The sequence below is a fragment of the Cucurbita maxima genome, unplaced genomic scaffold, assembly GCF_002738345.1.
Source record: "Cucurbita maxima cultivar Rimu unplaced genomic scaffold, Cmax_1.0 Cma_Scf00014, whole genome shotgun sequence".
Classification (NCBI taxonomy): Eukaryota; Viridiplantae; Streptophyta; class Magnoliopsida; order Cucurbitales; family Cucurbitaceae; genus Cucurbita; species Cucurbita maxima.
In genome coordinates this window covers 39,808-65,344 of record NW_019272030.1, presented here as the reverse complement: position 1 = coordinate 65,344, position 25,537 = coordinate 39,808, and the positions used below count along the sequence as shown (strand labels likewise).

The following is a 25,537-nucleotide window of genomic DNA, read 5'->3' as shown; positions in this document are numbered from 1 at the left end:
TTTATTATCGTCAGCATATATTTATTATAATATCTATAATATTTAAAATTCAAGTCGAAGAGAATGAGCTATATTTAAAATTCATTGACACAGATACAAGCTATTAACTAATACTTATCAATAAGAAAAATATAAATTAATTAAATATTATAAATAAAATAAAATATACCACCAATCAAATCATAAAAGAAAAAAATTAAGATATAATATATAAGATATATTTCATAATAATATTTGCATAAAATTTTTATTTAAATAAAAAATTATTAGTTTTTTTTAATGATTTTTGTTTTAGTATTTAAATATAATTTAATCATTCTAATATTAAAACTATAGCTTTAAATAAAAAATAAAAATTTAAGTTTTATAAAAAGAAGAAAGATTGTTAATTTTAAGTATTTACTATTAGAATAATTAAAAAATAAATGAAGCTGGCCACTCTTTTATCGTTATCCCAAACCTTAAGAAACGACAAAAAGAGGTGGGGATGAGAGGATGATGACAAGTGTCATCCACCCATAGTTTCAAACAAAATCAGAGCCGTCGCTTTTTACACGGTTTCTCCTGTCCTATGGTTGCATCCCTCGTTAAGTTAACTCTTCCTTCATCTCCTCCACTTGTCCATAAATAAAACCCTATAAATACCCTCTCAATATTCCGTTTCCCCAATAAACCCAAACGAAAATGAAATCCATCTCCTCCGCCAATTCCGCTCCCTTCCTCCACTTCCATCCCATCTCCCCCTCCTCTCGCCGCCGCCGCCGGCTACCACTCTTCACTGTAATAGCCTCATCAAGAGGAGCCGACAGCAGCAGCAGCAACAATAACAACAACAATTACTACGCGAGCGGGAAGCTTGTGGACGAGAGCATGATCGTACTCCGGAAACGGATCCACGAAATCAAGATGGTCGAGCAGAGCCACGAACCCCCTTCCGATTGGCTCGACTGGGAGAAACGCTGCTACTCCGACTATGATTCACATATCTGTGAGGCTTTGGGCTATCTCCAATCCCACTTGATGAACACCAGGCCTAGCGTTTCCTTGGGAATTCTCCTTCTTATTACTCTCAGTGTTCCGCTCTCCTCCGCTGTCATTCTCCACCGCTTCATCGACATCGCCGCCGCGCTTCTCGCCGGAGTCCGTCTTACTTAACTGTTGCGCATACAACCGATACCATAGAAATCCACACGCCGTCGTTTTGGTTTTCTATTATAATTTTTTTTCTTTTTCTTTTTTAATTTAGGGAGTAGTTGGTCTTTGTACAGCTTAGATCTCATTGTTTGTATCGCTTTCTGTTATTATAAATATAAACGGTCAAGTTTCCATTTTAATTAAATAAAAATTATATATATATTTTTATGTATAATTATCACCGCTAATTTTCCTTTAATCCTTTTTTTTATTATTATTATTCTTTCCCTCTCTCTCCTATGTAGTTTGAAATCTGTCTACGTCATTTAAAAAATTAAGAAATATTATTTAAGAAATAATTACAGAATTGTAATGGTCACAAGATTCCTATATCATATTTTATGCTATATGTTAACTCACTCAAAATATTATAACTTATTCCTCTCATTTTAATATTATGTTTATATAATTTAATAATAAAACTTGATTTGTTTTTTTTTATAATGGGTTACAAATATTTTTAGTGGGTCAGCTCTACTCATCCGATCTACTCAAAAATAAAATTACAAACTAACTCTAATCTCTCTTTAAAAATGTTAAAGAATATTTAAAGTTATAATTTATGTTTGTAATGGGTAGTAAGTAATCTGTTACATTAATAAATAAAAATAAAAATAAATTAAAAATAAAAGATTAAATTGGGTTGTGAACTAAATTATTCCAATTTAACTCAATTCAGTTCGGGTATACTTCTTACATATATTTTAAGTTGGTCTCTAAAAACAAAAAACAGGCCAAATTAAATTGATGAATGTTAAAATTATTATTCTTATTAACGATTTGGTAATAAACAAAACTATTCTTTTTTTCAAAACCATAAAGAGAATATTGTTTAATCGGTCAAATGTAAAAAGTAAGTCACCAAAGTACAATATATATATATATATATATATATATGTTGACAACCAATTTTATCGAACTTTCTAATTTTGGTTACACAAAGCGAAATTCTATTGGACAAATTTGGTTAAATATTTTTAAGTGATGATGTGACATTACTTACATAGACCATTTATATATATATATATATTAAATACTTTATATTATATTAAAAAATTATTATATGGGTAGATGAAGTAATGAAATGCCTAGGGGTTGTGGGGATGGCAGGAAGGTTGACCGAGTCATAAAAGTCAACTCAACTGCCAAATTGGGATGGGTTCTATTTATGGCAGTCTCGTGTTTGGTTGGATGTTATTTCTATGTTCCATGCACATTTTGACTTTTTGATTTTGTCCTTTGTTCTAGATTTTTAATTTCTGTCCTCAAATGTCAATTTGTTTTGTTTCTAGAATTGTAATTAGAGCATGAGTATTATGTGCATCTTTCTTTTACTTATTCTAAATTACTCCCATTTTATTGGTATATTCTTCCACATCGAAAACGTGTAACAAACTGTCGGGAGGTGGGGGTTTAGAAATATGTCCTCTTCATCTTTCGTCTCTAATGGGGTTCTCACTGTCTTATCTAAATGACATGGATTGTTATTACGTATAAATCGGTATTTCGTTTCAAAAATACATTTTTAGAGTAAACATCAACCCAATAATTATAGGCATGCACAGAGTTCGTTATCCACCTCCCTTAGTCCACACCTATTCCTTCCTGTTTGAGACAAATGTACGAGAAAAATGAAATAGAAGAGGGAACAACAAGGGTTATGACGTTGATATAACAAAATGATGACGTGGATTCTTAAATAATTGGCACAAAATTTTCAAAATTGTAAAAGGGTCATGGACAGTTGGCATGTTGGACCCTATATAGGCATAAAGTTTTGAAATTTAAATAATATGGCTAAATCATAATTGTTGTATGATCTTGGAAAGGCAAAGTTTGAAAATTGGGGAACTTGGTTGCCAATGAGATCAGGTGCACATGGCCAAACAAGTGGACCCACACCTTTTGAACCCTTTTCCTAATCGGGCTAACATTTTCTAGTTCGTTGGTTGTTTGTACACCCAGTAGGGATAGTGACTGTCGTAGTATTGTGATAAACATACCTCATGTCCCAACATTTTTCATTTATTAAACCATGTAAATCAACTCCTTCCATTTTTCGTTCATATCATATCATATCATTTTACAATATAACCTTTAAAACATGTATCGGGGTTTAATACCGTATCAAAACATGTTTACTATGTATCATTCATATCATGCATTGTATTATGTCATATCATGCACCTAACATGTCTTTTAACATATTATATTATATCATGCACGTATTATATCATAAAACATATATGTCAAATCTGCTACACCATAACATGCATCATATCATCAACACATCATATCATAACACGTGTCATAACATTAACAAATAATATTATAGTCATATCATATTATTTCATAAATATGTCGTACATATCAAGCATATGACACATGTAGAACCATAAGACACGTGTCATCATACAAACATAAACTTCTAACTATTCTAAATACTTTGAGTTCATCCTTCGAGAAACTTGTGTATTGAGTTCATCCCTAAGATGGGCTTAACATTCAGTGAGCTGAACCCAAAAGCTTGGGCCTGATGAGATTGGTACTTTGGGCCTCGACCCATCTCTGACAACATACCCGGGCCTTAAATCCAGATGTGGCCCAGTGAAATCTGAAAATATTTGTAGTGACATAAAATTTCCAAATAAAAATGCATTTCATTCTTCGCACAATAAAAAATACATGTTTTTCTTTTTCCTGATGTTCAATAAAAAATACATGTTCAATCTGAAAATATTTGGCAAGAGTAATGTATTTTTAAATGGATGATCATGTTGTATCCAGAGAAATATGAGCATCTTATAGCTTGCCTGATGTTCAAATTGAAGAAGAAGAAAAAAAAAAAGAGGAGAAATTTGATAGATCACTGAAGAATTTATAACTTTTGACTTTGAGTAATTTAGTTACAATTTACAACACTATTTACTTGATCTCAATAATTGTAGTCTCAAAAATAATGGAAAAGATTCCTCCATCGATGTGATTATGATATTTTCTTCCTAAGCTTGGCGCTCTTATCCTTGGATTTTTCTATGAATTTCCGTGGTTTGTTTTCCCTCTTCCCCTCTTCAGCTCGCGATTGAAGCTTCCCGGATCTCCTTCTTCGGTGAGTACTCTCTCTGATTCTGTTTACTTTCTTCTCTACTTCAATCGGAGTTTACTTTCTTCTCTACTTCAATCCAACAGTTTCTGATTATTTCCCTTGCTTTCAATTTTGCTGACAATTTTAGAAACCCCCATTTAATCTTTCAACGCAGTTTCTACTTCTGTTCATCTGATTACCTCTGAAATCCATTCCGTTGTTCTGTTCTTGTTGTCTCCTCGTTGTTTTCGCTTTCAGATTCCGATTATAAACCTTCCAATTTCTCTTTCACTCAGTTGGTTGTTCTATAATTTCTCCGAAATCGAGATGGCTGATTACTTCAGTGTCGGAGATCAAAACGAGGTCAGGTCGAGTAGTGAAGATCTGCTTAGCGCGATTATGCCATTAATGAAGCTTCTCTCCCTCACAGCCATAGGGCTATTACTTGCGCACCCAAAAATCCAAATGATCCCAAGAGCAACCTTAAGGCTCCTAAGCAAACTTGTTTTTGCCCTCTTCTTGCCCTGCCTAATCTTCACCTATCTCGGTGAGAGCATTACGCTTGACAACATTGCTAAATGGTGGTTTATCCCTGTAAATGTTGTGATCAGTACAGGGATTGGATGCTTTCTAGGGTTCTTGGTGGTCATTCTCTGCCGCCCCCCTCCTCACTTGATCCGATTCACCATTATCTCAACTGGGTTCGGTAACACAGGGAATCTCCCTCTTGCCATTGTTAGCTCTGTTTGTCATACTGCTGATAATCCCTTTGGTCCTCATTGTCACTCAAGAGGGGTTTCTTATGTTTCCTTTTGCCAATGGGTTTCTGTTATTCTTGCTTATACTCTTGTGTATCATATGATGGAGCCTCCAATGGAGTTTTATGAGATTGTTGAGGAAGGCACTGAGATTGAAGAATTGGTTGAGAGTAGTGATAATGATGTAAGTAAGCCACTCCTGATAGAAGCCGAATGGCCTGGAATTGAAGAAAAAGAAACTGAGAATTGTAAAGCACCCTTCATTGCTAGGATCTTCAAGAGCATTTCAAATGTTTCCCAGTCTACATTTCCTGATCTTGATCACTCCAGAGATAGTTCTACTACTCCGACATACCCTGAATCGATCCGGTGTTTGGCCGAACCGAGAGTTGTGAGGAAGATAAGAATTGTAGCTGAACAAACTCCTATACAGCACATTCTGCAGCCCCCAACCATTGCTTCTTTGTTAGCCATCATTGTTGGTTTAGTGCCTCAAATCAAAGCATGCTTCTTTGGCTCTGAAGCTCCACTATTGTTCATCTCCAATAGTTTAGAAATTTTAGCTGGTGCAATGGTGCCTTTTGTAATGTTGATCTTGGGCGGTATGCTTGCCGAGGGGCCTAACGAGTCATCGACACTCGGCCTGCGTACTACAATCGGTATAAGCATCGCAAGACTCTTGGTCCTTCCTGTCCTAGGAATCGGGATCATTGTAGCTGCGGATAAGCTGAACTTTCTAGTTCATGGTGATCCAATGTACAAATTTGTGGTTCTATTGCAGTACACAACACCAACTGCCATATTGGTAGGAGCAATTGCGAGCTTGAGGGGATATGCAGTGAGGGAGGCCTCAGCTCTGCTGTTCTGGGAACATGTATTTGCCCTCCTCTCCCTATCTCTTTATATTTTTGTTTACTTTAAGGTTGTTTTATAAGGATGATTGTTGTTTCATCCCTGTCTTACTTACCATCATGCCTTCATTTTTAAGGGAATAATAATGTTCTTCTCCCTTATCTTTGCTTGTATAGCTTGGTTTAGAAACTGGTGATATGTGATATGTGAGTTTCTGATACTCACTTCTTAGGCTCTATATGTGTTAGACTTTGAGATTGAGCGTGAAGATTTTGTTTCCCCTTCTCACTTCTTAGGCTCTATATGTGATATGTGATCAAAAGGCTCTCTATAATTGCTCTTCAATTATTTTCTTCAATTATTTGGTGGGTAAATTGTACAAAATATCTTGATTTTGTGTATGAAAATACGTTTGAACTTTGAAATTTTGAACGATATCTTTTTCGTAAAATAAATATATTGACGTGACGATTTATGAGTAAAAGCTAAAGAGCAAATATGATATTATTTACCATTATTTAGATAGAATTAATATTACCATTTAACAAAATTTTATTTACATATTCTATTAGAGAGATGGAAGAAGTTGAGATGCTTAGGGTTTATTATCTCTCATTTGGAAAAGTTTCCAATTTTGAGTTTGATGGAGATCAAAGGCCAAATACCTATACAAAAGAGTCTCATATAGCTTGTTGGAGTGACTAGGTGTTTGGTTTGGGTACCATTCTTGTATTCGTAATGTAAATAATGCAATTGTAAGATTTACCTGAGAAAAAAAATGAGAATGACCTTTTACCCACAATTATCTCTCCCCACCCATCCTTAGGCCAGAAAATATTGCAAGAAGAAGAAACAGAAAAAACAACCATCTTAAAATTTACGTGAGAAAAAAAAAAAGAGAATGACCTTTTACCCTGTTGAGATTCAGTTGAGATTCATTGGACACTGGATAGAGATTTACTTGAAGATAGATCGGATCAATTGGTATATATTAAATCTTCATTTTCTTTTGTCCTATTTCTTTTTTAGAAATAACATCGAATTAGAGTTAGATTTTCATTCAATTATTACAATGATTTAGTTTTGATTTAGAAACTAAATCATTTATACGAATTCTAGTAAATCGCATCATATTAGTAATATTAGATTAAATTTATATCAGTACCCAAATGAATAGATTATAATATGTGAATTGTATGAAAATAATTGTGGTACGATGTGCTCAAGGATATGTTTGAGGTAGGATACAAGAAAGATGCACAAAACGAAATGTAACGATAGTAGTAAGATACGTTCGTGAAACGTTAAGGTTGGGTTACATACGGGACTGATGGGGAGATTGATGAAAGAATATGGTTAGGATATGGGTAGAAAGGGATATGCTTGTGATAGATTGATAGAACGATAGCGTTAAGATACGTTCTTGTAATGATATGACTAAGATAAATTCACGTAACGATATAACTGTAATATGTATAAGAATGTTAAGGCTATGATAAGTTAGGAAACGATATAACAACGAAGTGTTTACGATATCACTATGTTTATGATACGATATATTGTGATGTGATGTGTTATGTTTAGATTGTTTTGTATGACCATTGAGGTAATTGTTGTATGAATTACACGTTATGAAATGACATGTTAAAAGCATGGAGCGATATGTTATGTTTTCTAAATTGTATGTATACAACATCTTATGAATGACATGATATCACGATAAATGAAATGAAATGTAACCCGATTAGTATTATGTATGATACGAAGAGTGAAAAATGAGAAATGACATGTTAAGCATGAAAGATGATAGCGGGGTTATATTCATTAATGATAAAAGTAGAAATATTGGGGACCTCATGCATTTGGGGGGATACCCCTATTCCATCACGAGGGTACGAACGCGTACATCCAAAGACAGGACAATGATCGTTATGTTTGTATCGTGTTGTAGTGACGGTTACTAGTTCTAACGGGTGTCCGGCCTAAGGAGCTCCTAGAGTATGCTCGCCCGACGCCCAGTGGTGTGCGAACTGACCTAGTGAGTCCATACTCGCACGTATGGGCTGTGTGTAGAGTATATGGTACATGTCCAAATTACTCGTTAGGACAGCACCGTAGGAAAATAGATTGAAAGGATAGGTCCCGTCATTGCATTTACATGTTCTTGCATTTAACCCCTAATAGTAGGGTCACTTACTGAGTATTTCTTTAAATACACAAGTCATGTGCTACTACATTTTTCAGGTTAAGACAAGACATTTCTGTACGGCTGACGACGGCATCGCAACTCGAGACCATGGCATATGCATAGGATAGTGGTATTTGTTTTCTTAGACTTGCTAGAATAGAATGTTTTAACTTAAACGCTTATTTTATTTTATTTATTATTTTGTTGTGTCGTTTTAAAGATGTTTTCGAAACACATAAGTCCATAGCTGTGTTTTAAGATAAAGGTTATGTTTTGTAGAATTTAAATGAAGTCTTTCGCATTCAATGTTAATGGTACGTATACATTAGCGACCTTAAATTAAGTAGAAAATTTCGGGTCGTTACATAACTGTTAAGTAGTTCAGCAAGTTTCTATATAGGAATGATTAGAGAGCTTATCAACTCACATCTAATTATGAATTAGCTTCGAGGAGGGACGAGGGCCTGTATAGTGACGATAGTTTTAGAGATCACTCGTAGCCAGTTCTATGATAATGTAGGAATTGGTAATCAAGCCCGTAACTCTTATTAAGAACCTATCATAGGGATATGGGTATGTAGCAATTTAAAATAGTCCTTCGTGAGATAGAGTAGCAAGGTTATGCGAGAAATACGATGGGATATAGTGATCCCTCATGTGGGTAAGACCAAGGGATCCACAACTCTTTCTTGGTAAAAGTTCACCTACAAGGGTGAGGGACCACACAAGGGTAGTAGCTTGAGAGACACGAGGGTTGTCCCTTCGTAGTTGAGATGACATTATGTGGCCTATTAGAGAGTTGTCGATTAATCCTTTGTAATTGACCAATTCGAGCAATATTTTTCATAATGTTTTAGCAATTCTGGAGTTGGGAATAGTTAAAGATAGCACTTCATAAATACTTCGACATTTGAGCGAGTGACATGGGCAATAAAATTTTAGTAGTTTAACCCTAAGTGTGCGTAAGAGCCATTTAGAACTCTCTAAGAAAATAAACGTTCTCAAAGGGAGTTGAGAACTACGCATAGAGAGTTATGGATAGAGCAAGTACCAACAGAGAGTTATGGCCTTAAGGCTAATTGCAGTAAGAACCCAAAGGATGCAATGCAGCTCATTTGGAGCCCTAGAATTGAGTTGGTTAACTTGAAAGTCGATGATCTAGACACGCGTAAATAGTCAGTCTCATAGAATTTGATTAGAGTTTATAGGTAGGATTTATACTTGTCCGTGCTTCTTTTCTATTTTAGATGATTCGTAAGGTAGTTATCGTTGGTGGGAGTGCTCGAGAGCCATGCAGCTGCTGGAAAAACTATAGATCTTCAACATCTCGTTCTAGTGGTCTTTTGTTGTGATTTTGTACCCCTCTTATGTTTTTTTATTTGAAAATATATTTAACTTATGTGGATCTGTACTTGTATTTAAATTCATATCTATCTAGTGGTCTTGTTTTAAAAATGAAAAATTTTGTTGAGTTTTTGTTACACTTATTCAATGCATGATTATCCATAATTCGAAGGCTCGAAGAGAAAATTGTTACATAATACACGACTAGTAAATAACTAACTCCAACCATCATGTACAGTTTAAAAGATCATCACTAGTCCAATAGTACATGTTACGCTAGCACTCACGACAAGTAGGAATTGAAGACTATAGCACACAGAAAGTTAGAGCAGGAGATCTACATGAACCAACCCACCAAAGAGATTTGAGAATGCAACTAATCCTAACCACGTATGCAAGTTTAGAAGAACTGTTCGAGGATTGAAGGAAGCACTAAGAGCTTGGAATGGTAAGATTATTGAATTTTTTACTCAAAGTGGTTATTCAATTGGGCAGGATGGACTCAAGCTTATTCGTCAAATTGTTAATTGTGTTGGACTACGTGGACGATTTAAAATTTTTTAAATGTTTCATTTTTAATTTTTAAAATTTAAAGTTGGTTTCAAATAATTGAGATATTCATTTTTATTTAAATTCATAAATAAAATCCATCCAAAAAAATATTAATAGAGAAATGATATTTCCTATGACAGAGGGAAGACTATATGTATAGACCAATATTATACATTTTTTTAATAATTTTATCCCTTTTATTCTTCTCCTTTTTATCTCTCACCTTTCCCCATAAAGTTTTTTTTTTTTTTTTGAACTTTTAGGTCAAAATATCATAATTTTAATTTAATATTTTTATGTGCATTCATCAGCTGTGAACCATTGATTTGGGAATATGCGCATAAATTTAAAGTTTGCAATTTCAGGGATGAACTTGACATTTTACCAAACATTAAGTACACAAATCTCACAAAGGATGAACTTATATGTCGTAATGTGAACTCATAATTTGATCTCGGAGTTTGAACGTCTGGATGCTGATGAAAAACAAACGAAAATATTGTAATGGATCGAACATAAATTGGTTGAATCGAATGTGTATCCCACGGCGTGAAAGCGCCAAAAGCAGAGAGTTGAAATCCAGAGGACCACCGCGTTTTGGGGCTTATAAGAGCCCATTTTCCCGAGAGAACCAAACACCGTCCACTTCTTAACCCTATCCCTGCTCTGCATCGCTTCCAATCTTCTCCGCCACACATTCCCTCCTTCAATTACACTCCTAGATTCTTGTTCTTCTTCAATTTCTTCCATTAATCCAATCCCTCTTTCAATTTGGACTCTCCCCCATGATACCCCTCCTTCCCTTTTGATTCCATTCCTCTCATTTCTCCACAGCAATGGCCATTCCTTATCTCCCAAATTTCATGGGGTCCGACACCCCCCCCATGGCCGCCGCTCTTCTTCTTCCTTCTTCCGTCCCCCTCTCCCAGCCCATTTTCTCTCAGGACGATTACAAAAAGGCTGCCGCCTACAAGGCCGTCGAGTTTGTTCAATCCGGTATGGTTCTCGGCCTCGGAACCGGCTCCACAGCCAAGCACGCCGTCGACCGGATTGCCGAACTTCTCCGACAGGGGACTCTCAAGGACATCGTCGGAATACCCACCTCCAAGAAAACCTACGACCAAGCCTTTTCCTTAGGAATCCCTTTGTCCGATCTCGATTCGCATCCCGTCATCGATCTCGCCATCGACGGCGCCGACGAGGTCGATCCCCATCTCAATTTGGTGAAAGGCAGAGGCGGTTCCCTCCTCCGTGAGAAAATGGTGGAATGTGTTTGTAAAAAGTTCATAGTCATCGTCGACGAATCCAAACTCGTTGAGTACATCGGTGGAAGTGGGCTCGCAATGCCTGTTGAGGTTGTGCCGTATTGCTGGAAATTCACGGCCGTTCGCCTTCAGAATCTCTTTGAAGACACCGATTGCGTCGCGAAGCTTCGGGCTGTCGGAGACGATGGTGAGCCCTATGTGACGGACAATGGGAACTACATTGTGGATTTGTATTTCAAGAAAGCTATCGGCGATTTGAAGGTGGCGAGTGACAGAATCTTGCGGCTGGCTGGAGTGGTGGAACACGGTATGTTTCTTGACATGGCTACCACCGTGATTGTTGCAGGGGAGCTAGGGATTACAATAAAGAACAAGGAATTAGATCAATAGGAACCCACAAAGGGTCTAAGCTTAGATTGAATCAAAACGTGATAGAATTTTAGAAATCTGGATAATTTGTTGTAGTAGAAGAGATTTGGGTTTCATAGATGAATGAATCCCTTTGATTACATAATCTTGAAACAGAGAGTCACAATCAAAGAGGGTCACTGTGGGTTTGATTTTGACATAGATTTTGCATCATGGTTTGAGAGATTAGTTGAGCTGAGTTATTCAATTTAGGAACAGGGGCAGTCTAATGTTTGAATGTTTGTCATGTCATGTCATGTTGTCTTTCAATACTAATAACTTATAGAATCTGCCCATTTTCTCTCAGTTTTGCTGCACTTTTCTCCATCTCTTTTTCTTCCTCTTTGTTTGCTTGAAACACTTCGATGAGTCGTTTTAGGGCTTGGGATGCTACCAAATTTGAGACTTCGGTATGCAAATGTCATGAATTTTTGGTCGAGGGCATATACTTTATCTCGTTCAATACCTCAGTTCAATATAAAAACTTGAGCTCAGTCAATAATCAATGATCAAGTTCTACTTGTTGGATGAAAGTCCCACTAAGATTAATTTAGGAAATGGGTTTATAGTCAAAGAATACTCTCTCCTTCCGTGTATCCATCTCCATCCGTGTATCCACTAATTTAGGAAATGGGTTTATACTCAAACAATACTCTCTCCATCGGTGCTTTTGGTAAAACCAAAAGCAAAGCTACTAGAGTTTATGTTTAAAGTGTATAATATCATACATGGTGGAGATTCGATATTTAAACCATCAAATGTATAATTACCAAACTGATTAATTAAAATATTATACCCAAATTAAATTTAAAAATGTTTATTTTAAAAAACAAAATAGAAATTATCTTAAATTTTTCTCATTTGATTCAGATTTGATTGTGTATAACACTTAATCTTGGTATAATACTTGCAAATTTTTTTTATAAAAAAAGACCCCACTATTTTCAATACAAAATTTAGAATGATTTAATTTTATAAGATTATTTTTTATTTTATTTTAAAATAATATTTTGTACTATTTTCCTATTAAAAATAAGGTTGTTACGGTATGCATGACATTAGGTGTAAAAAAAGTTTATTTAAAATACCCTTACAACATGTATGCATCTCTAACGACCTGATTTTTTACACCTCGATCACTGCTCACCACATATACTAAGGGTAAAAAGTGCGATAAATTTACTTTTGTGCACGAGGAATTTTAAATTTAATAAGCATTCAATATCAATGTAAAAATAGTTCAACGATAATGTTCACGGAGTCGAATCAGAATGGTTTACTAAAAATAACATAAGTTTCGAGAAGTAGCATTTAAAATAATAATAGAATGACAAGAACGAATACGACTTGTTCTACATGGCAACCCCTACAACTGATCGGCTCCACTTGCTCCTGCCATCAACGGTGGTTTACACTCCATATTAAAAAAGAGTATAACATGGAGTGAGTAGAAAAATACTCCGCAATTAACTTACTTGTAGGCTCTTTTCAAACTTAATCTTATACCTGAAAACTTAGGCTTTGTACTCATAATTGTCCCTAGCGATAACCAAAGTGTGGCTTAACGTTTGCACATAACTTTATAGGTCATTGTGTAACTAACACTCACGCATATCCTTTAAGGAGTACTCAATCCCTCTTAGGTTCACAACCTAAGGGTTTTATGTTTTCTCTTGACTCTAGGTTCACATATGTCTAGGTCCTTCGTCAGACTTGCACAAAGTACGCCTCGAGTTGCTATGGCCCATGGAAAGGCCCTAGGGTAATACTCATAACTCTGGAGAAGCCCTTTAGCTCTTAAGTAATGACCGTATTCCAAACATATCTACCTATTGACCTCTAATTAGTGGATTCTCTCTAGTGGTGTCCAAAATTAGTAAACTACCTGTCAATATGTCTTTCCCGACTAAAACAATAAACTATATACTCATGTACCCTCCTTGAATTAAAACAGTAAAACTACATGTTTTAGGAACAGTAACCACTTGTTACTTTGCATTTTCAAGCTATAATAGTAAAACTACCGGTCATTACGCCACTCAGGCTGGGACAGTAAAAATGTCATAACACTCCCCACTAGGCACCACTGATAGTACTTCAGTAGTATATCTTCCATGACTCCTGAAATCCTTTATGGGTAACAACTAAGCCATGTATAACAAGTAGACCCTAACCTCTGTTGGTTAGTTCACGAATAGGGTTTGCACCCTATCAATTCCTACAAGGTACCTGGTCAACTCAAGGAAGCGGTGGAGCTCATAACTAGGTACTAGGACCAAAATACGCAAAAAAATTAACTCATAATCTATGGAAACCGTAACTAGCATTCTATGGCACATAGCGATAGTTTTTAACCTAAGCATACTTAACTTTGGAGTTTGTTTTATTGAGCCACCGATTGATATAAGTAATAACTATCAATTATTTAAAGTATTTCTTAACTCTAACTGCATATCCTCCCGATCACTATTGTTCGGCTTCGGTCTAAATTCATTCGTATACTCCACTCTTAGAGCGTAATAAATATATACGCACAAAATTGTTCCTTTATATATACAACTTATTACAATACGACCTAAATTTTTTTTTTTTTTTTATCGTATTGAATCATTTTCTACCTTTGTATGGAAAAAAAAAATACAAGAAAAAATGAGCGAAAAATCCAAACTGCTTCATTTTAAAGCTGGCGTGGGAACAAAAATTCTTGAGATCGACCACGCTGAAATGTGTTAATACTCATTATAAACAAGGCATCTCAAATTGAAATGGTGGTTTATTGATGTTTTGTAAGGCCCATTCTTTAAACCCATTGATGACCTCATGCAATGATGCAGCTTAAAACCGCAAAACGGTGAGGTGAAAAGGATAGAGAGAACAACAATCATGGCGGCCCCTCTTCCTCTCTCTAAGTTTTGCCGCTTAACTTATATGCGAAAATTTCTAGCAATATAACGCACGCACGCGAAGTGTTTGAGGAAATGACAAGCTGAGAAACATGGCCACAAACCCATTTTCATAGCTTCATTTTCTTCTTCTCTTGATGCCACAAAGCTTGGAATACATTCATCCATGTGTCACACCCACCCATTTTACCTTCTTCCCGAAATCTTCGGCTAATTTCCTTCAGAAACATCGGAGGGGGAAAACAGGGGTCACCAGCTTTCTTTGCTTCAACAAGATTCCATCCCCTCCTTGTAAGTTTCTTCCTCTTTTCTTTCCTTTCTTTATTGGTTTCCCTTTTGTTATATTCCTGTTTCCTGTTTTTGATTCTTTTGTGTTTCTTCTTACCTTTTCTGTTTTGGGTGTTTTTCTTTTTTCCCTTGTCTTCTTTCTTTCATTCAACCCTTTTCTTGTTCTAAAGTTTTGCCTATGTTTCTTTCCTGGGTTTCTGTTAGGAAGGTTATTGGTGGTTGGTGGGGTTTTCAACTAACATATAGCCATGGGTATCCCCTGTAGTCTTTGTTTGTTGTAGCCGGTACTCTCATTTATCTACTTTTTTCATTGCCTCCACATCTTATATAATCTTTACACTTGTAATCTACAACATAAACCCATTCACTGGAAAGAACTAAGCCTTGATTTCTTGTATCTATATGGTATTTGGTCAGTTTAAAGATTGTAAAATCTCTTTTTCCTGATATGGGGGATCACTTTGTTTTGCTGGTTGATCGATTGTTGACGGAGACGACATTAGAAGCAGCGATTGAGAGCCAAAAGCATGCCATGGATGGTTTGAAGGGGGACAGTTCTTGCCCAGAAATGGAGTTTGACAATATACCATTTCCAAAGAAAATTGTGGAATGTAGAATATGCCAGGATGAAGATGAAGACTCGAACATGGAAACACCTTGCTCGTGCTGTGGCAGCCTTAAGGTTTGTTGATGAACTCATTGAATTAAATTGGCCAAATTTCCATATTAAGTCATTGCATGCCAAGTATAGCTGATCTTGTTCTTGTCTAGCATTTTATTGCAAATATGAAGCCTAGTGATAAACTCCTTTGCACTTTTGGAAAGCTAGCACATTGATATCTGCCGTAGTTGTCATTCTAATGCAGTTCACACCTCAAACACAACCCATGTTGTCAAACTGAGCTGCTCTTGATTTCTGTATCAATTATATATCTCCTTTCAACGTGTAGTGCCTCAAGAGTTTAATCATTTAGTATGCCAGCGCTTCTGATATGATAATGCAAGTTTTCTTGACATGTTCCGTTGAATTTTGCAGTATGCACATCGAAGATGCATACAGAAGTGGTGTAACGAAAAGGGTGATACAATTTGTGAGATATGCCGCCAGGTGGAGTATGGTGTTTTTTATTTCTTTCCTCCTTAAAATCATAATAGTAAAACAAATTGAAGCAGTTCATTGACGCAAGATTACAATCTCTAGCATGATTGTCTTTTTTGGCCCGAGAAGATCATTATGTTTAATGCAGTTTGTACACCTAAACTGAACCGTGTAACTATGATTTGCAGCAATTCAAACCAGGTTACACAGCATCTCCTCCATTATTCGAAATGGGGCGTATTCCAATGAGCTTCAGGTAATGCTCGTACAACAATGCATACAATGTATGTTCTTTCTGCTTCAACTTGAGAATGATTGACCCCTATTCCATTGCAGGGGGAACTGGGAGATTTCTAGAAGGAACTTGGATAGTTCTAGCTATATAGCAATGGTTTCTTCAAACCGTAATGTTGTTGATACCGAATATGATGAGTTCTCAGCTTCTGCTGCAACCAGCGTGCTATGCTTCCATTCCTTTGCTATTGTTGTAAGTTTTCTTTCTCCCTTGACACATGAAGTTCTTTCCAAACGCACAATTTTTGTAATGGTGATCATAAGATGTTTTCGAAATAACACGTGTTTAAGTTCGTGTTAGGGGAATATCAAAATCTGAACCACATGTTTCTCTTTTTCTTTGTAGTTCATGGTTCTTCTGGTTTTGAGGCACACTCTTCCCCTCATATTCAATGAAAGCGGTGGTTACTCTTTCCCTCTACTTCTGGTGAGAAATCTCTACTTTCAAACAAATGCAAAACCAAGATTTGTGCACGAAGTTAAATTATTCCCTTTCAATGACAGTCGATTTGCCTGCGAAGTTTACTGATCGTTCTACCAATATACGTTATGTTGAAAGTAGTCTCTGCAGTTCATCGTCGTCGACTTCTCGTAAGTGTTCGTATACAATTAACAGACATTTTCATGCCATCCTCTCAGTGATAACTCTATTGTATTAATGGTTTCTTGTGTTTGGATGATTATGATCAGCTGGCTACATCTTCTAGTTCATCCATTCATTCAACCAGCAGCATAGTTAGGAGTTCGACATCCGTATCGTCCCAACCTCAGCCTTACATTATCCGCGTTCGGTCAGTTTCATAGCAGCAGAAGGTCTGAGAAATTGGATTGCGAGCTGAAGAATGGTGTTGGTATGGGGGGATACGTGGCTGTAGCTGTATGTAGCCTTTGGCAGGTTGAAGTAAATATGGTGGAAAGTGAGATTGTGAAGTAAATATGATAGAAAATATAGAAATTTGTGAAGAAAGGATGTGTACAGATGTTTGAAGTTGTTATGCAGTTTAGTTTATTAAATGATTGGTTTGTGTTAGAAATTCTTTGTACAGAAAAGAAATGAATGAATGAATATCAACTTTTCTTACGGCTCGAACTTGTAGCATCTTAGTCCATAGATAAATAAATATTGTTCACCTTACAACTGGGTCCATTGCTCGTGTTCATGCTTGGAGTAATCCTTTGAACAATTTTCTTTTTTTTAAAAATTGTAATCACAAGTTTGGTCGTGTGGATTGACTTTTGTGGAGATAGAATTGGCAATGTATTGACTGCATTTAATCTAAATAAAATTTTTAAATCTGCAACTGCTCCCGCTCCCGCCCCCGCTTGGCTGGCTAATTAAGATATAGATAGGTGAATCAGTCATAAGAGACTTGTGCAACTACTCCCACTCTCGCTTGACTGGCTAACTAAGATATAGATAGGTAAATCAGTCATAAGAGCTTGTGCAACCGTCATAAGAGACTTGTGCAACTACTCCCACTCTCGCTAACTAAGATATAGATAGGTAAATCAGTCAGAAGAGCTTGTGCAACTTGCTCTCGTTAGTGAGTCAATCATAAGAGACTCTCCGTGCACTAGAAGTAGTCTTTTAATACCCTCAATAATGTTGTAAGTAATCTACTTGGTTATGATCTCATGCCTAAACTAATCTACTTGGATACGATATCATGACCTGAACTAATCTCCTTGGATACGATATCATGCCTGAATTGTTAGACGAACAACACGACTCTCCACAATAGTATAATATTGTTCACTTGAGCATACACTCGAATATTGTTCACTTGAGCATACGCTCTCTTCGCTTTGCTTTTACCTTTGATCTTGCTCTTGTAACCCTAGTATATAATATAATATTCCTTCTAGTAACCCTTATATTCTTTATTTTTCTATTATATTTATTTACTTGTTAATTAATACACATTAATAAAATGTATGTCTATAAAAACACGATAGTTACTCCTCCACTTGATATTAATATAATCAGTTTCTAACATTTTGTTATAATTACCAACTTATCTATTTTTTATTTTATTTCTTTAGCCACATAAAATGTATGTCTAAGAAAATATAGATAATGCTATAGAAATAAAATAATCTCAAAATATTTCATCTCCACACATAATTATTATAAAAATAGATCATTATTTTTTTCACAACCACAGTAAACTGGCAATTTACTGTCATAAACTTTATTTCAATTTCAGGTAAAAAAATAAGAATGGAAAGGGTAGGCATAAGTACGACGCCGTTTCATCCTCGGAACAACTTGAGGTTGGACTCCGTCTGATGAAACCAGGCGCGCCCAATGAAATTTCAGACGAACGGACTTTTCAATCCGCACACCGAAATCGTGTTCTTCAAAATTCGAGATCCGATCAAAAAATTGAAGTATCGAAATCTTCCTATCTTCTAATATGCTCTTCTTTAATCGTCTCCAACAATGGCTTCCTGGATCGACAAACTGACAATCGATGCATCGGAAATCCCTCGATTCCTTCCAAGCTCAATCTCGGTCCGTTATTTTCATCGCTAATTCTCGGCCTCGATTCCGCGGATTCTCGATTCCGATTCTCATGTATAACCCTAACCTTAGCGGCCGAAATCCGCCTGGCCGCAGAGTTAGCCGCCATGAAGAAGGTGGCTAAATCCGCCGCCGTGACAACGGAATTAACTCTCTTCATCGGAAACATGAGATAAACGTTACCAAACTCCAACTCCTCGTCGGCGGCGAGTGCGGAGAATCTGCGGCCGATGTGGAGAGACTGGGCGTTGGCGAGAAAGTAAGTAGGACATTCGAGCATTAGCTCCGCCGCGTTCACCGACTCCCGGAACTGACGGACCTCGCCGCCTGGAAGCACGACCCTAACCGCCTTGAAATTCTTGATCAACGGCGTGGCCAAGGAGCAAGAAATATAATTCCCCATGGGAGATGGTTGGAGAGAGTTGGAGAGTTGCAGAGAAACAAACAAAAACAGAGAGAAAAAGAATTGAGGGTTTGGGAGAAGGAGAGACAGAAAAGGGGTTAATATATAGTAACGGCTGCCGTAAATTTTCATTTATTTACTTTTACTTTCAACCCCACTCTCTTTTCTTCATTTTGGTAATGTATTTCAACCTTTCAATTTTCATCCTTATTTTATTTCATTATATTATACATTATGTTAAAAATTTACTAATAAAAAATAATAATAAAATAATTTTAAAAAAATAGTATTAGTTACCATTGGAATGGAAGAGAATACGTGTGAGGGAAGGGGAGCACGTGGTAAATGAAGAGCGCGTAAGCTGTAAATGCGCGTGGGACCCAAATGCAAGACACACGTCCATACGGAAACGCCACTCGCCGCTTATAACAACCGCTTTCTTTTGACCATCGCCTCTCTACACCGCCGCCTTATTACTACTTTTCTATTCTTAATTTGAATTTGAAAAATCTTTTAACTAATTTTAAATTTTAAATCGATTTAGACCAAATCTCACTCTCTATTTTCTACCTAAATTATTTTTTTATTAATTATTTAAAAATTATATTTATAAAAATGGAGAAACTTAGGAAATAATTTCCTTTTTTTTATATATAAAAAGAAAAAAAAAAAAAAAAGAGTTTGTGTGGAAGTGATGATGTGTAGGGGTGGGGGTAAAGTTAGTTTATGCTCCAAATATCGCCGTTGAGGGCGCAAATAAATTGATGAATTTGGCAAATTAAAATAATGTCACAAAATAGGAAACCCACACTAATAATAATAAAAAATCCAAATGTTTGGAAATTTCTAGGATTTTGTTAGGTTTGATTCACAAAATTCAGTCAACTTTTGTCAATTATATTTCTTCATATACAAAATGGATGAATCAAATTTGTAAATTAGTGAAAGAATTTGAAGAAATCGTGAGAGGTCGCCAGAAATCATCTTTTTAATAATTAATTTTAATTAGAAAGTGATTTAAATTTTTACATGACATTAAAAAAAGTTAATCATTTAATTTTTGTTTTTTTTTTTTTTTGTCACTGAGGTTCGTCTAATATAAAAGTCTTAATAGCATTAACTTTTGTGATAGTCAGCAACATTAGAAATTGAACCCTTGCTCAATCAAACACATTGAGGTTGACTGTTAGAAAACAAGGGGTTTAAAGCCTCTCATTTTCTAGTTAATTAGGAGAATCTTAAGATTGTCCTGTTTTGAGCCACTCCTTTAGGTAATAGATGGTTCAATAGTCTTTCGCCTCATTTTTTTATACTCGTAGAAATCTTATCCAAAAGAATTGGTAAGCAAATAAATAAATTTTTTTACTTTTATTTATTAGGTTAAACTAGAAGTTCAAGTTCAGAGAGATCGAAGAATACGACGGTAGCATGAATAAAATCAAGCATGTCAAGACCTACAACTTGACTATGAATTTCCACGATAGCATAATGTACATGAGATGATATAATGGGCAGCAAGAGCAGGTGTCTTTGGCTTGTTTTAGGATCTTGTGCATGCCTTTATTGCGAGTTCATAAGCAAAATCACGACTCGCAACACCTGTCCACCCACCTCTTCACTATTAAACAACGAGGGCAGTTCAAACAGTTCTAGAGGTATACTTCGATTAATGCTTCTATCAAAACCTTGCTTAGATAGAGATTAAGAGGTCCTATGTTGACTAAGACGATGTTCGAAAATGTGCTAAAAATTGAAATCAAATAGTTGGTAGGAATCAAAGACCAATGAAAAAAGGAACCCATTTGGATTTAAAAAAAAATTAAACAAAACTCTGAATGTTAATTAAATTTATGTTGAATAAATATGGAGAGAATTCTGGAGGTCTTTAGCTAGTTACTTTATCTCCTTTGACTTTATGACTTGAACATAAAAGTCAAAGTTTAATTTGTGTCGAACGAACGCCCGCAGCCCACCAGTTTATATCTGTCAGCCTTAATCCAACCCGCGACGCTTCTAGCCCGAGAGTCATTGCAGCAGCCCAATAGCCGTTTCAGCCCACTCCTGCAGCAACTGCGACCCACGCACCCGCTTCATTTGACCCGAACCCGTGCCTCGACCTGAGAAATAAGCCACGACGTGTTCCTCTTCTATTTAGCCACGTGTCGATATGTAGCAAAAAGAATCCCTCGGCTTACACGACTCAGCTCGGCTTGTCTCCATGCAGTCCTTCAACTAAAAAATGGCTCAATCGGCTCGGTCTAACAATTTTAACACCCATCCTTACATTTATTTCACTCTTTTCCAGCTGATTTTGACTCTAAATAAGGTAATCGATGTCCTTATAATGCCTTATTTCACGAACTTAAGTTGGATTTACACTAAAATTGTAAAGTACTAACGAAAGACGATGGCGACCTAATAGGAAATGATCCCCAATGATATTTGGAGCAGTTTGGAGGAACGAAAGCTTAGCAAACACGAACTTAAAGAAACACCGGTTAAGGCCAAACAAGTAAGTGGTCTTACTATAAGATAGGCTAGACATTTGTTAGATGTATGACGACACGTGCCTAGTAGCGATAGCGACATGTTTTAAGAGTTATATTTCACATACGAGCTTAGATTAAGATGACGGTAGCGACTTTAAGTAGCTGAAATTTAGGGTCGTTACAAGCACCCAATGGAACTACTCATCTACTTTTCCAGTATGGGAATGAGTAAAGTTCATCGAGTGACATTATTTTCTCAATTCCCTAATTGATCCAAGTCCCCAAAATTGTAGGCATATTGAATCTATTACAAAAGTCTTATCCTAGCAAATCAAAGGACAAACCGGTTAGAATTTATGTCCTAAATTCTTGTAATTAATTATTTAGTTTTTAATAATAAATTTTATTATTTTATTTGTAATTTAATTGTTATCCATGGTATGAAAATTTAAGGTTATTAATGTAATCTTGAACAGTATACAAGAGGATCGTGTTCAAATAATAACCTAAAAGGTCTATAGTATATGGAAAAGGTTGTGTGCCTTATCCGGTTAACACTATTGATACAACCCACTTTATAACCGTTACAAATAATTTGATCCAAATCGTTCATGTAGAGTATCTTATATAGTGAGTTTGTATAAGACTGGACTAAGAAATAATCTTTTTTTATAAATCTGTTCATTGAGAAATTAATATTTCACATGATACTCATATGCAATTTGATCTTAATCTTGAATGAGTTATGAATTCCTGCTGGTGAGGGTTTGTCCTTTACTTTACATAGGTGAGAATGACTCTTTAGCTGATTCAATATGCCTACCATTTTGGAGACTTGACCAAATAGGGAGTTGGAAATATAATATCATGAAATATAATTTATTATTTTTCATATAAGGAAAGTAGATGAATGGTTCTCTTAAGTAATGATTTCGGGACTTGAACAATGGGGCCCTACCCTCTCAGGCGCGAGAGGGACTTGGTTTATGATTTGATAATAAAAAAATTATTCATTCAGTGGTACTTAAGGTGAAAGATGTAATTACAGGAGTAAAACGGACTTTTCACAGCTGTAATTATGAAGAACTCGTGAAAGATCGACTTATTTGTAATGATTATATCAATGAACATAACTTGTTCTATAATGCATAACAGTGTAACTTTAGGTGTACAGTAGAATGACCTATAGTTAATGAATAAAAGTTAATTAATTTTATATCATTAGAGCTTATAATCGGTAGGTTCATAAGGTACCCTTATTAGCTCATACAAACGTTAAAATGTTCCATTTAATTGAAAGAAAAATTTGAAATATTCAAATTAAATTTAATATATTAGATATATTAAATAAATAGAGAAAATATATTTAATTTGATGGATTCAAATTAATAATTAATATATTATATATGTTAAATATAAATACATAAATAAAATATATTAAATTGAATGGTTGAAATTAATATTTAATATATTAAATTTATTAAGAAGGAAAAATATATTTATTATATTTGATTGAATTAAATATTAAATCTTTTATTTGATGCATAAATAAAAATATTTGAAATTTGAATCGGATTCAAATTAGTTAAATATATATTATGATATCTTATAATATTTAAATATGATTTGTATAAGATATTATATTATAATATATTAGATATGCAAATATATTATTTGGTAAAGATTCTCGAAAAGACACACGAATCTCTCTCAATTTCTTTCTAGAATGAAACTACATCCTTCTTGAAATTCTTTTTATTTTTTTTCTAATCTCTTTGGGATTTTCATTCGAGAGCTCCCATAAGTCTTGGCCTTTTTCATTCGAGAGCTCCCATAAGTCTTGGCCTTGCATTCTAGTCATAGTCAGGAAGAACTTGTGTAATATGAAGAACTGTTGTAATACTTTAACAAGTCTTGCCATCTAAGATTTCTAAAAATAGAGTTCTTGCTCTCTTGTTTATTGCTTTTCTTTTAATTCTTAATAAAATCAAAAATGTTCCAATGCTTCTCTTATGTGAATGAAGAGTTCATTCCCTTCAAAACTCTCATGTGCAGAAGTTTACGCAGAAGTTTACTCAAGACTATGATCAAGTAGCAAATAATCATCATTTGAAATATTAATCTTCTCCATTAATGGATTTACAAAGAGAAATAAAATATTTTGCATTCTAATTTTATACAAACTTATTGGATGAGATACTCTCACTCACATATCTCTTTGGACTAAATCATCTGTAACAATTACAAATTGGGTCAACTTCAACAGTATTACTCAGATAAGACACCCAAATTTATTCATATATTTAAGTGACACCGTTGTATTTTTCAGAAAATTGATAGTATTAAATTACAAATAAAATAATCAAAACTATTATTGAAATGAAATAATTAATTGAGGTTTTGTAGCATAAATTCCAACTGTGTCTGTGTCATTCTCTGTTGAACTGTTTGTTTATGATTCACCCATAAACAAAACTCTCTCAAAATTAGTATTTAAAGAAATTACTCATCTACTTCCTCTATAAGAAAATTAATTGTGAGTAGCAACACCACCCTCTTGTTCAAATTTATACCCTAAAACTTCATAATTAATTATTTAATTTTAATAGTAATCATGATTATTTTATCTATAATTTAATAATATTTCGTTGTATAAGAAATCTGAAGCTATTAGTATAATTTTGGATAGCATGTGATTAGCATACTTGAAGAGCATGCTCAAGAGTAATACCTAAAAAGTCTATAGTATAAAAATAAGGTTGGATGTTGGGTGTCTTATCTTGATAACACTATCGATCGAACATAGTTTGTAACTGTTACAAATGATTTGATCTGAACCATTCAGGTAGAGATATGTGAGAGAGGGTATCGTATACAATAAGTTTGTATAAATTTTGACCACAAAATATATAATTTTTTTTTTTTTTTATAAATTCATTAATTGAGAAGATCAATATTTCATATGAGGTCATATGCAATTCGATTTTAAACTTGAGTAAGTTATGAAATCCTACCTATGATATGACCTCCCTCCAAATTTCGTGTCACAATATATTGAGTAAGTTATGAAATCCTACCTATGGAATCCAGCATGCGAAATTCTTTCGTCAACTTGTTGGTAGATTATTTATAGGATTTATTTCCGTTTAAATAGAAGCCCTCGGCTTAGTAAAATACAAGCCATAGTAAAACAGTTCATTATTTCAATTGTCTATGTATTATTCTCTTTGAGTAATAATAATTTCATATTTATTCACACGTTTGAGCATGAGATATTGTGATAGTCAACGAGATGAATGTCCCTAGTCAGGACTTTGACTTTACGTGGATTTGGGTGAAATTATTACTCAACGAGATGAATGGTGGAAGTGCTTCTATGGGTGTATAGCTATAAAAGTTTGTTGACGGAAAATCTGATGTAGTCACGTATATCAAATTGTTGAGGGCCATATATGTCCCTAGTCAAGGATTCGGTGAGATAATGGAAGTCCATAGGAAGACATATTGTTGCACCAAGTTGAATTTTTTCATAAAGCTCTAGAAGTTAGAAATAAGCTTGCAGTGAGTTAGACGGTCAAAATTAGTGCAACTTATTGTTAGATGGAATTAGTCAATTTGTTAAACTATTCATCTTTATTAGGAGTCAACTGAATAGTTATTTCACTAGAGTCTTTGTAGGAGCTATTTATATAGGATTTATTTCAGTATAAATAGAAGCCAGCTTCTTAATAAAACACAAGCTACAGAAAAGCAGTTCATTTTTTCATTTGTCTCTTTATTATCTTCGTTGAGTAATAATAATCTCATATTTATTCACACCTTTGAGCGTGAGATATTGTGACAGTTGATATCAGAGCCAAGTTGATACGGTTGAAATCATTACTGAACGAG

At 35.0% G+C, this 25,537-nt stretch overlaps 5 protein-coding genes across 10 annotated transcripts; 4 read left to right on the top strand and 1 right to left on the bottom strand.

Moving 5' to 3' along the window:
- Positions 1-653: 653 nt before the first annotated feature.
- LOC111489262 lies at positions 654-1,334 on the top strand. Its single transcript, XM_023137396.1, has one exon. It carries the CDS (start codon positions 685-687, stop codon positions 1,153-1,155), a length of 471 nt encoding a protein of 156 aa, XP_022993164.1. The 5' UTR covers positions 654-684; the 3' UTR covers positions 1,156-1,334.
- A 2,815-nt stretch (positions 1,335-4,149) lies between these two features.
- On the top strand, positions 4,150-6,092 carry LOC111489301 (protein PIN-LIKES 2). Of its 2 annotated transcripts, none has more exons than XM_023137445.1 (2): positions 4,150-4,303; positions 4,576-6,092. In XM_023137445.1, the coding sequence occupies exon 2, from the start codon at positions 4,607-4,609 to the stop codon at positions 5,969-5,971; it is 1,365 nt and encodes a 454-aa protein (XP_022993213.1). In that variant the 5' UTR covers positions 4,150-4,303; positions 4,576-4,606; the 3' UTR covers positions 5,972-6,092. The 2 variants fall into 2 exon arrangements, with proteins under 2 accessions (XP_022993213.1, XP_022993212.1); XM_023137444.1 differs by having other exon boundaries at positions 4,538-6,092.
- Positions 6,093-10,597: 4,505 nt separating this feature from the next.
- On the top strand, positions 10,598-11,952 carry LOC111489500 (probable ribose-5-phosphate isomerase 2). Its single transcript, XM_023137750.1, has 2 exons — positions 10,598-11,792; positions 11,823-11,952. Exon 1 carries the CDS (start codon positions 10,810-10,812, stop codon positions 11,626-11,628), a length of 819 nt encoding a protein of 272 aa, XP_022993518.1. The 5' UTR covers positions 10,598-10,809; the 3' UTR covers positions 11,629-11,792; positions 11,823-11,952.
- Positions 11,953-14,451: 2,499 nt separating this feature from the next.
- On the top strand, positions 14,452-17,320 carry LOC111489819. 5 transcript variants are annotated; one of them, XM_023138226.1, is made up of 8 exons: positions 14,452-14,840; positions 15,341-15,519; positions 15,874-15,945; positions 16,125-16,192; positions 16,273-16,423; positions 16,577-16,657; positions 16,735-16,821; positions 16,921-17,320. In XM_023138226.1, exons 2-8 carry the CDS (start codon positions 15,370-15,372, stop codon positions 17,032-17,034), a joined length of 723 nt encoding a protein of 240 aa, XP_022993994.1. In that variant the 5' UTR covers positions 14,452-14,840; positions 15,341-15,369; the 3' UTR covers positions 17,035-17,320. The 5 variants fall into 5 exon arrangements, with proteins under 5 accessions (XP_022993994.1, XP_022993989.1, XP_022993990.1 ...); XM_023138221.1 differs by lacking the exon at positions 14,452-14,840 and adding an exon at positions 14,940-15,121 and having other exon boundaries at positions 15,255-15,519; XM_023138223.1 differs by lacking the exon at positions 14,452-14,840 and adding an exon at positions 14,941-15,121.
- Positions 17,321-18,324: 1,004 nt separating this feature from the next.
- On the bottom strand, positions 18,325-19,249 carry LOC111489224. The gene has a single exon (XM_023137336.1). The coding sequence runs from the start codon at positions 19,155-19,157 to the stop codon at positions 18,636-18,638; it is 522 nt and encodes a 173-aa protein (XP_022993104.1). The 5' UTR covers positions 19,158-19,249; the 3' UTR covers positions 18,325-18,635.
- Positions 19,250-25,537: the final 6,288 nt, after the last annotated feature.

Bases quoted from the DNA above. Each gene is read 5' to 3' on its own strand.
- LOC111489262 (XM_023137396.1), top strand. From the start codon at position 685: ATGAAATCCATCTCCTCCGCCAATTCCGCTCCCTTCCTCCACTTCCAT.
- LOC111489301 (XM_023137445.1), top strand. From the start codon at position 4,607: ATGGCTGATTACTTCAGTGTCGGAGATCAAAACGAGGTCAGGTCGAGT.
- LOC111489500 (XM_023137750.1), top strand. From the start codon at position 10,810: ATGGCCATTCCTTATCTCCCAAATTTCATGGGGTCCGACACCCCCCCC.
- LOC111489819 (XM_023138221.1), top strand. From the start codon at position 15,286: ATGGGGGATCACTTTGTTTTGCTGGTTGATCGATTGTTGACGGAGACG. The intron at 16,658-16,734 runs GTGAGAAATCTC...TTTCAATGACAG, and splicing joins ACTCTTTCCCTCTACTTCTG to TCGATTTGCCTGCGAAGTTT. The intron at 16,822-16,920 runs GTAAGTGTTCGT...GATTATGATCAG, and splicing joins TTCATCGTCGTCGACTTCTC to CTGGCTACATCTTCTAGTTC.
- LOC111489224 (XM_023137336.1), bottom strand. From the start codon at position 19,157: ATGGGGAATTATATTTCTTGCTCCTTGGCCACGCCGTTGATCAAGAAT.